Source organism: Aythya ferina (genome assembly GCF_964211825.1).
Source record: "Aythya ferina genome assembly, chromosome: 26".
In the NCBI taxonomy this organism is placed as follows: domain Eukaryota; kingdom Metazoa; phylum Chordata; class Aves; order Anseriformes; family Anatidae; genus Aythya; species Aythya ferina.
The window spans coordinates 1080645-1096946 of NC_140324.1; the positions used below are offsets into that span (position 1 = coordinate 1080645).

Consider the following 16302-nt stretch of genomic DNA (forward strand, 5'->3'; position numbering starts at 1 on the left):
TTAATAAATGATTGTGTAGTTGAGGTTTTAATATGCAGTCAGCAGGGAGGCTGGGAAAGCAGTTAAAGCAAGGAACACAAGTGCTCATGAGGAAGCTTTGGGAAGAGCTGCTATGGAATGCACAAACGCAAATTTAACATTAATCAAGAGCAATTAGAAGAGTATAGTAAGGCCAATCCAAGTCAAGGTTAAAGTTTTCAAGCACTTTTTTAAGCACTTAAAGTTTAATCAAAGTTATTTCAAGTCTATTGTTATTTAACATTTAGAAGACTATATGCCCGCAATCCAGGAATCGTCTCACAGCTCATCCTCTTACATTTTACAAGTGACTCCTGGGATAAACGACTTAGAAAGGGAACTTGTACACTTGAAACATTTTTCAGTCCTTCACCTTCAACCAGGCTCTTCACTATAAAACCAGTTCTTAGATCAGAGCAGGAACAACAGAAGGGAATCTAGGAGAAAGAACTGGGCATAGCTGCTCCTCCACAGCCCTAGGCAAGCCAGAAGATGGCTGGTATGTGCCCACAGCCACAGGGAAGCAGCTACTTATGATTTGTGCCATTTACCCTACTCTTTGTGCCATCCTGCTCTCTCCTCAGCCCTGCCTACACCTTTCCTCTGCCACAGCCTCTGTACCCAGGCTCAGCCCCACACCTCCACAGGATCAGCTCCAGCATCAGACTCCTGGAGAGGTCAGTAAACACCAAGCAGGTCAAGATAGTACGAGGTACAAAGTTTTACCTGGATTTTCCTACAGCACCAAAAAAAGTGCTGCAAACAGCATCACAGGAGAACACATTTACTCTTGCACTAGCTTCTTGCAGCAGGGTGAGACAAGAGGCCTGCATGGAGCTCTGCAGAGCCTCACCAGTGCAGTGAGAGGCCAAGGGATGCCAGGAGAAGCTGCAGGGCTGAGCAGCTGGTTGGGGCAACCTAGCCTCAACCAGCAGCAGCCTCCTGCAGGGCAGGCAAGCCCCGAGGTTGGGGTCATTCCCCACTCACAGCCCAGGGCAAGTGAGTGGCACAGCAGCTCTGAGCCGCTAGCTCTCCCCAGCCAGACCTTCTGCATCAGCAATGCCACATTCACCCCAGCAGCTCTTACCTTCAGTTGCCTACCCTCAATTAAACACCTTTTACAGAGTTGCTCAAAAAAAAAACCAAAAAACCCAAAAAACCTCCTCCCCCACATTGCCACCATACACCTCAAAACAGCAGCTCCCTGCACTATCCCCTCCTCCCCTCCCAGCCCATTCCCAGCCTCCATCCCTCCCAGGGTCCTCCACCTCCGGCCAACCCCTGCCACCTTAAAGAGACAGCCCAGGCAGCCAGGGCAATACTGTGGGGCTTTGTCGTGGCCATAGTGAGACAGAAAACATTCTCCTGTGGGGTGCTACAGTTTGCCACTGCTTCCTCCGGCTGCCTCTCATGGACTGGCACCAGTACAGTACAAATTGGACCTGCTCTTCTGGGAAATTATAAAGTCAAACCAGTTCCTGATGGTTCTTGTCTGATCTAAATAGAAGCGAGTAGCCAGCTATATATAGATCTGATTGACTGACATGTCAATAGTTTCCTGCACGACTTTCCTGTGTGCAGATCTGACTCTACTTTTTACGTGGGCGATGTTTTCTTCAGTGCATCCTCATGTCACAGTACCAGCTTGTAGATGTGGCCATAACTGCAGAAGGATTTAAAAGGTGCTGGAAAAATCAGGTCCTGCTGCTTGAAGATGGTGGTTAAGGGAGCCTTTCACAGCTTATTCCAGCCACTAGTTTATGTCTGTAAAAGCCATCCATGAAATCGGTTCTCATTTTCATTTGTGCTTTACACTGCAGAAAAAACAGAGCGGCGTGAGGTTTGTTTGAGTCTGCTAAGGTTGTGCCAGTGTTGTTCAGGCCCACCCAGGGTTCACTCTTGTATCTCCTGTGAGGGCTTCTGGACTCTGCTTGTAGAGAAAAAAAAACAGTCTGTTTGCAACAGAACTGCCTGTGTAAGCACCTGGAAACTTTGTGGGAGCTCACTAGTGATTAGCTTCTGCAGTCTCACTTTCACCTGACCGATTTTCAAACATGTTCCATTTTCTGTGATGTTTTGCTCCTGAACTTTCCAGAGAAGGGAATCAGCATGTTTGGGTGCATCATCCTTGTACCTAATTGCTGTTTATCCCAGGTAGCCAGTGGAAATTAGTAGCACATGAAGAAGGCCATCAACCTTCCACTGCCTACTCAGCGCTTTCACTTCCTACACTCATGAACATGATTGATGGGCCTGACTCTGCAGTCAAAACCAAGAGCTGCAGTGCTCGCTTCTGACATCCTTCAGTGCGGGACATTCCACCCTCCTGGGACCTGCCCTGGCAGTTTTTTCTGTCTCTGGGCAGCTCTGATGCCCAGAGCATTTCAAATGACCAGGGAGGCCATTCGCCTTGGTTCAAAGCACTGAACCCAGTTCAGGTTTTTAGCTACAGTGTGTTTCCATTTGCCTTCTGTCTCATACTGGCAGGTCCATCAAGACCCCAATTTGTTTCATTTGTTGAATTTGATTAGGGGGCTTCACAATTCAGGCTTAGTTGTGCTGCGCTTGACAGGGTTTACACATGTCCCGCATGCAAGCTGCAAACACCGCTGACGGCTTCCTGTTGTGGTTTCCTGCCTTAGCTAAAACATCTCCTTCACCAAGCCTGCTCTCCCTTCCTGTTCTCATCAGAAGGCCACTTCTGGGCTTAATGAAGACAACAAATAGGTAGAGAAGACTCTGGTTGCCATAAATCCAGTTCCCCATGGGGTCTTCACTGTTGAACACTGAGTAGAGCAGGGTTAACACAGAGAAATGGTTTCTCCTCAGCAGTTTCCTTCTAACCCCTACCCTGTTCCTACTGACACAGAGCACACATCCAGCCAACCCCTTCATAGCTCAGCAGGGCCAGAGACTGGCAGGAAGCAGCCCCCTCACTAGTTTTGCTGGGTAGGCACAGGGCAGGCAGATGGCCAGTCAAGCACAGCTCCAGCCACTGCCTGAGAGGCTGCTTCGGAAGCAGCTCAATAGGACCAAACAATCAGGCAGTGACTTGTTCCACTGTGTTCGGAAATGAGGGTGATGTTTGGAAGAATCAGGGTGAATAGCAGAGATCCAGCCAAAAAGCTGGATGCCTTTTCTGTAAACATGAGTTATGCATTTGTGGGAGATGGGGAGGGAGACAATAATTCTTTTTGGGGTCAGCATCTACGCAATGACAAAACCGAAGATTAGGCTCCAGGGAACAAATAAGACCCTCCAAATCTGGTAATGTTTCCACTAAGCACCGGAAATTGGCTATAATTTGTGGGTGGGATTTTAGATTTTTTGATAGAACTCCTATAGCTCTCTGACAGGAGAGTCTCTGCAATATCTCAGTCAACAAAGTGACATTTCTCACTGGGTTCCCACCAAGAACTGGCGCTGCAGCATCACGGCGGTAGGTTTGTTTCTGGTTTTAGGTTGTTCTGAGCGGGGAACTCCAGTAATGCTTGCACATTTCAGCTTCACAGAGACAGTGGGATTAAATTCATTTTTCAGTGATGGCTGGCCATGTCTGAGCTCCGTCTTTCTCAGGAACATGTGTAAGAAGTAGAAATAGGAACTGCCAGTTAGGATCGGAGTGTTGGCCAAATTCAGAAACCAGCCGGTCAGGTATTGTAGGAAAAAAAATCCATACAATTTATCAAGAGACAATTAGAGTAAGGTTTATCCTTGCTGCTGTCAACAGATAGTTAATGTCTGCCTATAAGCACTCAGCTTATAGTTGCCTCCTTCTGCTGTGTTTGGTGCAACCATATATCTAGATGTTCTTTAGACAATTAATGTTGCTCTCATGTTTTAATCTTAATTCATGTAAGATTTTGGCCTAATAGACCCTCACAGCAAAACCAATTTATTCAGAGAGGAAAAAGAGTTTGCTTTTATTGCTTTTATTGTGAACAGGACTAGAGAGAAAATAGTAGGAAGTCAAAACTAAAAACTTTGGAATGGATTTAAGAAGCACATTTTTAATAGTGAAGGTAATCAATGACCAGAACAATCACTGTAGAATTTGGTGTATTCTCTATTACTTGCAATAGATCTAGATCGGGTGTATTTCTGCTTTCTAGCAGGATAGGTGAATTGCTGTGTGGGATTCTCTGGCCAAAGATATGAACGCACCTGTTCCTACTCTCCATGTGATATTTGAGATGTCCCTACAGACTGTCTTCTGGGGGCTGATCAACCCCTAGATAAACAGGTTTGAATTCCAATTAAACACGTTTGCAAAAATTCAATCAGTGAAGAATTTTGGTTCTCTCTTCCAGATCAAGCACGAGCTGCCTGTGAGCTGCCCCAAGCAATCCCAGTAAGTGCGCAGCAATGCCGGATGCTGCTGCTCACCTGCCCTTTTACTATGGCAGCATTGCCAGGTCAGAAGCGGAGGAGTACCTCAAGCTGGCAGGCATGTCGGATGGGCTGTTCCTGCTGCGGCAATGTCTGCGCAGTCTGGGGGGGTATGTCCTCTCCATGGTATGCAACCTGCAGTTTTATCATTACGCCATCGAGCGCCAGATGAACGGTACCTATGCTATTGCGGGGGGCAAAGCACACTGTGGGCCAGAGGAGCTCTGCGAGTTTTACTCCAAGGATGCCGATGGGCTCTGCTGCACCCTCCGCAAGCCCTGCAACCGCCCCAGTGGCGTGGAGCCCCAGCCTGGTGTCTTCGACAGCATGAGGGACAATATGGTGCGCGAATACGTCCGGCAGACGTGGAGACTAGAGGTACTGGCCATTGCCAAAGGCAGTGTGGGACTGTGCAAGGGGTGTTCTCTGGGGGATTACTGCCACTTGCCACCCTGACCTCCTCTATTGCTGTCTTCCCCCTCTTGTATCACATCGTGGTGAAGCAAGGTCCTCCTTAAAGGCAGCAGGCACTAAAAGTAGTCTTAACTCTCACTTTTTCAGTTGCTTCTTCAGAAACATGTCTAAACATCATCCCAAAACTTCAGGTTATTTCTCTGAACAGTTGCTATTGCACCTGCTCTGCAGGGCATTGGGATTCACCACCCACTTCACAAGCATTTCGCCATGCACTATTTGCTCCCCTGCAGCACACAGAACACTCACTGCAGTTAGACCAACGCTCTGCACGTGAAGTGTCTGTGCCTCCATAATGCTGTGCTGAAGCTGAGATGAAACCAGATTCAAAGTCTTGCTCAGGTTTTCCTTGCTCTTTAAAGTCATTGGAGATTTTGCCTATGAGACTAAGGTACTGGGTACTGCATCTAGTCTGTCTATTATTTCAATTTAAAAATAGCTTCTGTAGTTGGTTGTACACAGAACTATATATAATTGAGACAGACCAAGCAAAACTCTCTAAATGGTCACACTGGCAGCTACATAATTAATTTTCTTTTACCTGCTGTCAGCTCAATAGTGCCTACTCAGCCCCTTCCAAGTGAGATAGCTCAGGCATTCTCCCTAGGAAGTCTTTCTATGAGAAGTCTCTAAATGTGGTCTGTTTTATACCAAAGGTACCTGACAGAATGAGGTCTTCAGTAGGGTTTCTCCATGAAGCTGAACCGTGAACCCTGGCAGATAACACAAAGGACATTGCCACCTACTGGCAAATGAAAACCTGAATTTGTTTATGAAAAGTGTACGGCCAGTAAAATTAATCTATGGTACCCCACATGATTTCCAGATTGCACTGCCCTTGATAAGCTGTAGTGCCTGGGGACAGCAAGCAGCCAAGAAGGCAGAGGCACCAGAAAGCGGTCCTGCTCTTCAAGGAATGCCAAGCAGGAAGGCACCCTGTGAGCCTGGCATCAAAATCCCTTATGTGAACACAATGGCTTCTCTCTTCCCTTACCAACACATCAATGGACTTCAGATGGCTTTGAGGGCTGGGAGCAATTTAGATAAGCAAGTATTTCATCTCGAGTAGTTCTGCAAGTAATTCCGCAGCAGAACAGAATCCAACCCACTAGTGCTACAGGCACAATTAATGTCACAGGCACTCCAGTTACGAGGCTGTCCAAGTTTCCTGCCTCAGCTGTCCAAGGGGGTGCAAACTAAGCCATGCTGAAGCCACACAGCAACACAACAGTGCAGCAGGAGGTCTCATTTCTCACTCTCTTCCAGGGGGATGCACTTGAACAGGCCATCATAAGCCAGGCTCCACAGGTGGAGAAGCTCATTGCCACCACAGCCCATGAGAGGATGCCCTGGTACCACGGCAACATCAGCCGGGATGAAGCTGAACGGAGGCTCTACTCTGGGGCACAACCTGATGGGAAGTTCCTGTGAGTGTGCAAACCCTGAAAGATAGTCCTTTTAGCATTTCCCCACTTACTCTCTAGTTCTTTGTTTCATGTGGCAGTGCCTGAGAGGAGGTTTAGCTGGGCATGGTCAGACTGGGGTTACAGATCTGTGGGGTCTGACACCTGTCATTTACGAAGCAGTAGCTGGCCCTCATGAAGAGCGAGTCATAAGCTTTATTCATTTCTCATGTTTAGATGTCTGTATGAAGCACGCTTTCTAATGCACAGGGTGATATCAGATACAGAGTTCAGTAGACGGAGACATTCAACACTGAAATGGAGGCACTGTATGGCCAATAAAATATAGAAGAAAGCACTTGCTGTGCTAGAAAAACACATGCATCTCGCAGAAGTGAGATGGTCCTTAATTTAATTATCTCCTGAATGAGTTGGAGAAAGAAAGAATTAGCTGGAGAGGGTGGAGAAGAGGGGCAAGAGACAGAAGGTGAAGGATCTCTCCTCAGCCTCTGCAGAGGGAAGGTGGCAATTCTAAGAGGGGACTCCTTACCAAGCGCCCACCCTGCAACCCACCACCACTGCAGCCATGGTAATTTGCAGGGTAAAACCTAGAGTTACTTTCAATAGTTCTCCTTCTGACCAGGCTGAGAGAAAAAAAGGAAAACGGCTCCTACGCTCTCTCCCTTGTCTACGGCAAAACAGTGTATCATTATCGGATAGACCAGGACAAGTCCGGCAAGTACTCCATCCCCGAGGGGACCAAGTTTGACACGCTCTGGCAGGTACTGTACTGTGGGACAGTGACTGCTGTTGTCCTAATAAAGCGAAGGTACTTCTCCCTTGTTTTTGCTGCCCATGCCTTGGGGGAAAGGGAAGGCCACTTGGAGCTTTAAAGACTTTAAGACCATATGTGGGTCATTGTAGCCCCTTCCAGAAAACTCTTATGTCCTCTGGGTCTGGCTGTCTATCATCTCACCTCATTACGTTCATATCTGTGCACCATTGTGCACTCCTAGCTATGTACAGCTAGGGCTGGGTTATAGCAGCTCTGAAGTAGCACTGGTGTTGCCATGCTTAACACCAGCCTGGTGCCTCTCCAAAGAAACAAGAGGATCAGTGCTTTTCACTTCTAGCTTCAAGGCAGGATACTGGCAGATGGTCATATTAATTATGTTTGCACCCCATCAGCAAACATCACACATTCAGCCACAGCATCTGCATGGGACCTCTTCCTACAACAAGCACTGATGAAATTGCTCATCCCAGGCTGTGTCTCCTGTGCATCCCCCCTCCTGGCTTGGCAAACCTTTAGGTGCTGACTGCAACTTTATTTTCCAAGTGGCTGACTAATATGCAAAGAGGGGGAAGGTGTGTGTGGGGGGCAGAACTGCCAACAGTGGGGAGCCAACTGCCAAAACCTTGACATGACCAAAGATGTACCATGAGACTAGGAGACATGTCCATGTACCAGGAGACAAATCCTATCACCCCACAGGAGCTGCAGAATATGTTCAGATGCTGCATTGCCCCAGCAGTCCTCACAAGGAGGGGACAGGGTTTTTAGGGAATGTGATGAGGGCTTGAAGCCCAAGACCAGCACAGAGCCCTGGCACTGCTGGGAGCTGCGTGCCCCTGGAGCCTTGCTGGGTCTGTGTGCACCATGGCCCTTCAGAGCTGCCTCAGGGAAGGAACACCGCTGCTTCCTCCTGGGTAAAGCTGTCTGGGGATGGTAACTGTTCTGCTGAATTTTTCAAATTCCCAAGACTGTCTTTATACTGAATTTGAATGAAAACAAAGACTTCTGGGCATTTTAATGGAAACAGAACTGTGCCAGTCTCCCAATTTCAGATGAAATCTGAGCCACACGGGAGGGGAAGAGAAATCCTAGTCCACCCTGTGGTCCAGTGGCTAGGGCTCAGGTGGTCAACTCCAGCCAGCGTCAATCCCTGCAGTGCTTGAACTGCAGGGAAAAACTGCCCAGGATCCAGAGGGCTAGCCCTGGGGTTCCTCCAGGAAAGCCAAAGGTTTCTCTCAGACTATCAAACAAAACACTTCTTGAAAACCTTTCCGGCTGTGACAACAATGACATTACACTGAAAATGCCCTACCAAGCTGTACTGCTAGAGATTTTCCCTTTGTCTTTTTTTGGTATTTATCTAACTTCCCAAATTATTCCCAGCTCTGGCGTATACCCAGCTATGCAAATGCTGGCTCTACGAGATCCCTGAGTGCATAGTTAGAAGAGGAGAGAAAGAAATAATCGGGTCCCTCTCTGCCATAAATCTGAGAGAAACCATTACCATAAGCCACACATGCTACTTGCAAAAGAAAAGATGATTTTCTGCTTGCATTAATCTCTTTTTCATCTGATTCCTTTCTCAGCTGGTGGAGTATTTGAAACTCAAACCGGATGGTCTGATTTTTGCCCTGAGGGAAAGCTGCCCCAACCCCAGCATGCCAGGTGAGCTGACATCTGCGAGTGCCATCCCTGGCCCTGGTTGAGGCCACTTCGAGCCGTGCTATCACAAGTGTCCTTTACCACGTCCGACCCAACTTACGCAGGCTCTGATGGTTAGGGAATGGCACAATTTCAGCTCCTGTGGCAGGCTGGGCAAGGCCACTTTGTGCTGTCTGTTGAAAGCGGCCACACTCCTGGCATGGCCAAGGGTGGCCCAAACACAGTAACAGACAGGGGAATCTGTGCTCCAGACAAATTAGGGGCTTTGGGTGCCAAATGCATGGCTTCTGAAAAATGACCTGCTTTTTAGGCACCAGGAAACAACATGACCCGAAGCCTGGCTCCTGGTGCATCTCTTGAGCTGAACACTCAAAACCATGTGTCACTTCTCCTGGCCCAAGTGTCACAAATGTCACTTCAGAGCCTGCCTGTGGGATCCCTGAGGTCTCTGGAGGGCTGGCCTGGGAACAGCCCCCTTATCTAGACGTCCTTCCACACTGTTTACAGCTAACACAGTGGAAAGGGGTATTTGTGTGGGAGGGATTGGACCCCACAGTCCTTCAAGGACTGATGCTCTGATTCTGCTTAGGGCACACACAGACTCCAAATAAAAGTTTCTCTCTTGATTCACAGCCTCTGCAGCACCGGTTCCACCAACCCACCCCTCTGTGAGCGTAAGTTTTGGGAAGGGTCTGTTTTATTGGTACCTCAGGGGCTTAATTGCATTTCAAGTTCACTGATCAAACTGCTCTTTTCTAAAAGGCAATAACACAACTGGAATATATTAAGGCCAGCTGCAATGTTGTCCTCTTTCCAGCTTGGATGGGGACAAGGAATAGCTGGGCACAGCTACCAGCAGAGTCGAAAATGGTTTCCATTCACACCGCGCTCCTTACAACATGTGGGGATGTCCTCAGGGAGCCCTCTCCCTGCTGCCCTCCTTGCCAGGCAGGAGTGGGGAAGACATGGTCAGATTCTGGGAACGCCCAGCCTTGCAGCCAGCCTCTGGCCACTGGCCAGGTCTTTGTGCTCCTTCTGCATCCCTGGCCTCAGGGTATGTCTGTGCTCAGTCACCACTGCGAGTGCTAAACCGTGTTGAAACCAGCAAGTTTGGGCTATGAGAGCAGCCCATCCCAGAGCCCAGCAAAGCCCAAATAAAGGTCTAAGCATTTACCCATGTTCTCAGAGAGCTTTCACAATCTGCGGTGGGCTCCCATGGTAACTTTGCTGCAAGCAGCACTGGAGTTCAAAGCTGTGCTGGAGAAGTGTGTTTCATACAGCAGTCGTGGCTTTGTCCCTGTCTGCTTTTGGAACAGTGGTTGCAGCATCCATGGGTGCTCGTGGAGGTCACTCATTGGCACAGCCAGCCAGGCAAGTGAGCTGACTGCAAGCTGAGCTGCCTCTGGGCTTCCCTTCACTCGCTGACTCTGAGCTACAGAGCTACAGAGGCTTGGCCTGGGATGACCCCCACTGCTGCAGAAGACCTGTAACTTCAGGATGGGGGAAACAGAGGAGGCACAGAGCAAAACTCTGTCCTGCATGCATACTCCCCGCTGCTAGAGAACACACAGCCCCCTTGGCACCTCACCCTGTGCAGCCCACAGAGCAGGTCACTTAGCTGCAATGCTGCACACAGGCTCTGCAGTGAATCCCCAGGGTCAGAGCCCTGCTGTGGAGCTGCAGGGGCTTCACACCAGCCAGGACCAGACAGCTCAACACTGCACCAGTCCCCTATGCCCAGCACAGGGCCTTTTAGTGGAAGTCACCAGCTGGGGCTCTGTTGGGCTCCAGAGGTTCCCCATCCCTCTCCTTGCCCATTTCAAATTGAAATGTTTTCCCCTGGCTGCCTTATCCACTTTAACCCTGTTTCTTTTCCAGAGACACCTTGGGGCTCTCAATGCAGATGGATACACGCCAGAGCCTGTAGGTGAGCACCTCTAAAAACCTTCGCCTTGTGATGGGAGGAGATAGGACCTGGGGGTGCCACAGGAGCCAGGGGGGTTGCCATCTCTATCACCTTCTGGTCAAAGAGCTGTGCTGCAAAGCTGCTTTTCTACAAAGGCACCCACTTACTACTGGGCCCTGAGCCAAGAATATTGCAAAAGCGTTTACCCACACCCTGTACCCAGTAAACCAAGCCCTGTCCTATTCCCCATCTTCTATACTGCCTACAAAATACTCGGTGCATTCAGTTACATTTCACTGGGGAGAAGCCAAGCATGCAGCTGGGACCTGCTGGGACCTGTAGTGTGGGAGTGCTTAAACACATCTCTCCATCGTGGGTCTGACAGTGTAACTCAGAGAGGCCGTGGGCTGTGAGAGGAAGGGAGATGCCCAGGGGAAGGCTTAAATGATGGAGCTTGAAGGAGAATATGCCAGGAGGTTACAGAAAACCTTCTTGATCAATGAGGGAGGGGCAGGGAAGGATACATCACTTATAGCTATAAACAAGTTTATCTCCTGTGAATATGCAGGAAAGTCACGCTTGCTACCCATGGACACCAGTGTCTATGAGAGCCCGTACAGTGACCCTGAGGAACTGAAGGATAAGAAACTCTTCCTGAAGAGGGACCACCTGATGATTGATGAAGTGGAACTGGGGGCAGGAAACTTTGGCTGCGTCAAGAAAGGAGTCTACAAAATGAGAAAGTGAGTGCTGCCCTGAAGGATGCCGAGGAAGAGGGAAGGGGGTGCTCAGAGATGTCCCCAGACATCCTGTTTCTAGCTAGATGGACTCTAGAGTGATAATGGGGTGGAGGTATAAGAGGCTCTGGAAGGTCAGTAGTAGCTTTTCTGGGACTTTACCAGTGTCCTGAGAGTATAAGCTGCATCTTATGCTCCCATGCATAAGACTGCCACTTCTGGAGGCATTTGCCGGGCTCAGAGGGGCATGTCCATGTTCCTGAGGTCATCTTAGTCCACATCAGAATAAAGGAGTGAAACTGAGTAGATGTGCAATCCTTGGCTCTACCTCTGGTTCTCTGCATGTCCATACAGATGGCTTTTGCTCACTTTGTGCCTGAGACCCTCCTTGAAAAATGGTGATGATGATGCACATCTCAGTGTATGAGGAGCCTTCAGATCTACAGATGACAATCACTACTCTACACTTACAAGGCTGAGGTGATCCTTTTCTCTTGGGCCTTCTAACAGGCCTGGGATAACAATGTCATACAGGGCTCCACCAAAACAGGCTATGGAGGCTGCGTTTGAGATACCAAACATTATCACATGTGGAGTAGTTTCCATTTCTGGCTAATACATGAATCCAGGTGCTGTTTAATTCATCCACATTTGTTCCTCTTGTGTCCCGTGCAGGAAGCAGATCGATGTGGCCATCAAGGTGCTGAAGAGCAACAATGAGAAAACAGTGAGAGATGAAATGATGACGGAAGCCCAGATCATGCATCAACTGGACAACCCTTACATTGTCCGCATGATTGGGGTCTGCGAGGCAGAGTCCCTAATGCTTGTGATGGAGATGGCTTCTGGAGGACCACTCAACAAGTTCTTGTCTTCCAAGAAGTGAGTACTGAATAAAATGTGTCTGATATTCTCTGCATTTCTCATCTAACTCACTTCTGCCAGGGAAGCCTGGCTTTGTAGGTGGAGGGAGGCTGCTAATAACAGAAAGAGATTATTTTTCATGTAAGTCAAAGGGACTGATGCTTCTGGAACAGAGCTCATTCTCCGCTGCAGCTAGAGAGCTTAGAGGGGACTGTGGTGTACAGAGTAATGACAGATTCTTGCTGTCCAACAGTTTTATTACTGCATTGTCCTTCCATCCTCCCCAGAGACGAGATTACAGTCAGCAATATTGTGGAGCTGATGCATCAAGTATCCATGGGGATGAAGTACTTGGAGGAAAAAAACTTTGTCCACAGGGACCTGGCAGCCAGAAATGTCCTGCTGGTCAACCAGCATTATGCCAAGATCAGTGACTTCGGACTCTCCAAGGCTCTTGGTGCTGATGACAGCTACTACAAGGTAAGTGTGAGCACAACAAAGGATCCAGATAGCTAGCAGATTCCCAGCCTCCTCCAGGCTGGGGGCTAAGACTCCCAGAGATAGGGGCTCTGAGTTCTTCCCAGAAGCCTGGCTGTACAACCACATCACATTCTGTCCAGCCTTGCTGCTGTGACATTAAAAGGGTCTTTGCAAAGCTCCAGGAGGGAAGGAAGAAATGCAGACAGTATTTTTTTCAGCAGTGTGGGATTACACTTGGCAGAAACATTTAGCAAAACAGAATTCAGGTTCAGCTCAGAGCAGGCTCTCTCTCAAATGTTCATTTTTGCTTTGCTACAGGCCAGGACAGCAGGAAAGTGGCCCTTGAAATGGTATGCCCCGGAGTGCATCCTCTATCACAAGTTCTCCAGCAAGAGTGATGTATGGAGCTATGGTGTGACCATGTGGGAGGCCTTCAGCTATGGGCAGAAACCGTACAAGGTGAGGCAAAGTTGGGCCTATCATGGATCGAAGTCACAATCTGGGCTCCCACTCTAAAACTGGTTGACTGACACACAATGAAACTTCGATTTCCATTCCCTCGAGTGGATGCTTTTACGTCTCTTAGGCAGGGGGCAACACAACAGGCTCACTTCCACTTCATGGAAGGCACAGATTGGATTGCTTGGATCCTGCAGCATTGTGTTCATTTTAGGGAAAGGAAACAGAAAACAAAACAAATTCATTTGGATTTGAATCAAAGCAGACCTTCTCTTTGATCCTTCCACCCACTTGCAGAGCTGAAAAGTCAGTTGCTCAGCCACTGCTCTGCCCAGGGTTGGGATGAGGCCCTGGGCTGTGAGGCAGTGTGAGACACCACTGCTGGGTGCAGGGGCTGAAAACAGACACTGTATGGGATGTGCTGTGCATGGACCCAAAGTACTACCCCAGGCCCAGCTCTAAACTGCCTCTACTGACCCTGTTTCCATATCCAAAACCATTAAAACATTTTCAGTCATTTGTGGGGAAAGGACAAGAGGCAATGGCCACAAAATGGACGACAGGAAGTTCCCAGCAACATAAGAAATGACTTGTTCATGGTGAGGGTGACGGAGCACTGGAACAGGCTGCCCAGGGAGGTTGTGGGTTCTCCTTCTCTGGATATATTCAAGGCCCGTCCGGATGCCTCCCTGGGCAACTTGTTCTAGGGAACCTGCTTTGGCAGGGGGGTTGGACCCGATGATCTCTTGAGGTCCCTTCCAACCCCTACAATTCTGTGATTCTGTGAAAACATTTTCCCACTTGATCTTCTCCTAGAAAATGAAAGGCCCAGAGGTTATTAGCTTCATAGAGCAAGGGAAGCGCATGGAGTGCCCCGCGGACTGTCCAGCAGAGATGTACACTCTCATGCAGCAATGCTGGACCTACAGGTAAGGATTTCTCTTGCTCTTCTCTCTGCTGGTCCATCAGGGCAGCACACACTCTCTGGACAATACGAAATGAATGGTGTCTCATTCCCCAGACCATGATGAATAATACACATAATTCTTTATTATCATTCCATTCAATTTGCCTGTAAGATGTCAGAGCTTCTCTGCATTTGCACCTCTCCATCCCAGAAAAGTTGCAGCTCCTTCCCTGGTACAGCCTGGTACTGCTGGGCTGCTGTTCTCTCCCAGGTTCTTCTGTGCCTGGTATCTTCTCCATTGGGTCAGTCCACTGTTGTCCTTTTTGCCAATTCTTATTTTTCTTTTCTGCCTTTGCAGATGGGAAGAGCGTCCAGGATTTATTTCTGTGGAAAACACAATCCGTGCCTACTACTACAGTATTGCTACCAAGACAGAAAATGGTCCAGAGACAGAGGACAAATCAAAAGCAGCTCTTCCTTGAGTTTCCCTTTCCGCCCCTCAACACACATGCCCTGGACTTCCTGCACAGGACCTGGAAAGGCTCTTTGCAAACTTCTGCTTTAATCTTTTAAACAATGGTTTTGTTTCTCAAGCAGCTCTAGAACTAAGATCCTGGGAGGCAATACTGTCAGCAGACAAGGGCAGTCAGCTACACCTCGTGTCTCCAAACAGCCAGCCATGATGTACATGTACATCTTCAGTCTGACCATCACAGGACAGTACAGGACAGTATTGTGGTTCCTTCCTACCCACCTCCAAAAAATATCCCAGGACCTCAAAGGTTTAATGCCTACCTCGCTTACTAGGGATGAACTGCATTAGCTCCAGCAGATCCAGATTTCTCCCAGGCCCCCAGAAAAAAATGTACACCGTAGGGCATGGTGTACGTCCCCCCTGCACTGCCACCACCCTCCAAGCTGGTTAAGGCTCCTCATAAAACTAAACTCCCAGGACCCATGGCTCATCTTCTGGATCCTGACTGGTCCCTCTGTGCTACTGAATTGAGCAGTTTGCTTCTCAAACCTGAAAATCGGGCACCCTATAAATAAACGATTCTATACGTTTAGCATCCTTATGTCTCAGACTATTAAACTGCCTTAAATGTTTGCAACTACTTCACACTGAAAAGAAAATAATCGTAGTTCCCCTCCAGTAAGCCATGGTTTCCCTCACTGATGCTCTCTGTAACCCTGCAGAGTCACCAACCCAGTCACCTCTGGCTTCACTGCAGATCTGCTTTCTTTCAGCTGATGGCACTACAGCGCTCAGTTGAGTCCACTGTGGAAATCTAGCCATCTGTCGAGGCTTGCACTGGTCTGCCTCTGCCCTGGGTGTAGTGGATTACCCATGCTGGGGGGACTGTGGTCTGCAGAGTTGCAAAGAGCAGAGAGGAGCTGTGAAGGCACGGGGGGGGGGCGTGTGTGTGTGTGTGGGGGGGGGTGGAGGAAACAGAAGATCAGAGCCTTGAGATACAGCGAAAAGAAAAGCTTATCTCTCACCATCTTCTGCTATCAGAAAGCCACACAGCATCTCACAAGTGTACCTTGTCCAGGAGGTAAAATAAACAGCTACAGCCCTGGCCAGGGCACAGCCCTTATCTAAACCTTAATGGGAGGTGCGTTTGTTCTGAATGCAACTGTTCTGGGGAGCATTCAGGTATGGGGCCTAAATCACCCCCTCCATATAGCCTGCTTAAGCCATCAGAGAATGTAGGTCTGATGAAAAATAAAAATTATCTGATGAAAAATAAAAGTAAGCATTCCCCTCTCCTTGTCTAAGCTACAGCCTCCAGTGACAGCAGCTATTTACACACCAAGGCATTTTCTTTCTCAAGCCCATTAGCTTGCCCTGTATGCTTGAGAACTCTGGACAACTTATCTTTACTAACAGAGGGTAAAATAGAGGCATCAGAAGAGAAAGTGGCTTGGTCTTGGTCATGTTCGCACAGTGAGTTAGTGACAGAGGTAGGAAAGAAATTACCTCCTATGTCATGTTTTCCTTCCAGAGAAAGTGGCTGTTTTGCTGGAAAAAAAGGTTTGATGTGCTGCGGGTGTGCTCTGTCTGTTCCAAGAGCATCACAAAGTGTCAGGACTTGCTGTGGGGGAAAAAGGGAGTGAGATGAGCAGGACCTGTGGTCAGAGGACTTTGTGACTCAGCTCTTTCTGTGACTCATCCTTTTGGCATGCACAGGGTCTGACAGTTCCTG

At 48.6% G+C, this 16302-nt stretch overlaps 2 protein-coding genes across 4 annotated transcripts in view; one reads left to right on the plus strand and one right to left on the minus strand.

Annotated features, from left to right (window-relative positions):
• Positions 1–1190, minus strand: part of ADAMTS10 (ADAM metallopeptidase with thrombospondin type 1 motif 10) — a 76800-nt gene extending 75610 nt beyond the window's left edge. For both annotated transcript variants that reach the window (XM_084498612.1, XM_084498608.1), the window contains exon 1: positions 1106–1190. The gene's annotated coding sequence lies outside the window, so the exon portion shown is untranslated. The remainder of the gene's footprint in view (positions 1–1105) is intronic.
• Positions 1–15165, plus strand: part of ZAP70 (zeta chain of T cell receptor associated protein kinase 70) — a 28950-nt gene extending 13785 nt beyond the window's left edge. The window contains exons 1-13 of one of the 2 annotated variants that reach the window (XM_084498615.1): positions 2876–3457; positions 4329–4785; positions 6148–6308; positions 6928–7066; positions 8667–8745; positions 9376–9416; positions 10621–10669; positions 11217–11391; positions 12061–12267; positions 12537–12729; positions 13048–13188; positions 14005–14117; positions 14454–15165. In XM_084498615.1, coding sequence (XP_084354741.1) covers positions 4384–4785; positions 6148–6308; positions 6928–7066; positions 8667–8745; positions 9376–9416; positions 10621–10669; positions 11217–11391; positions 12061–12267; positions 12537–12729; positions 13048–13188; positions 14005–14117; positions 14454–14577 — 1824 coding nt within the window. In that variant the 5' untranslated portion in view covers positions 2876–3457; positions 4329–4383 and the 3' untranslated portion in view covers positions 14578–15165. Of the gene's footprint in view, positions 1–2875; positions 3458–4328; positions 4786–6147; positions 6309–6927; positions 7067–8666; positions 8746–9375; positions 9417–10620; positions 10670–11216; positions 11392–12060; positions 12268–12536; positions 12730–13047; positions 13189–14004; positions 14118–14453 lie in introns of those variants that run through there. The other variant, XM_084498614.1, reaches the window with a different exon arrangement.
• Positions 15166–16302: the final 1137 nt, after the last annotated feature.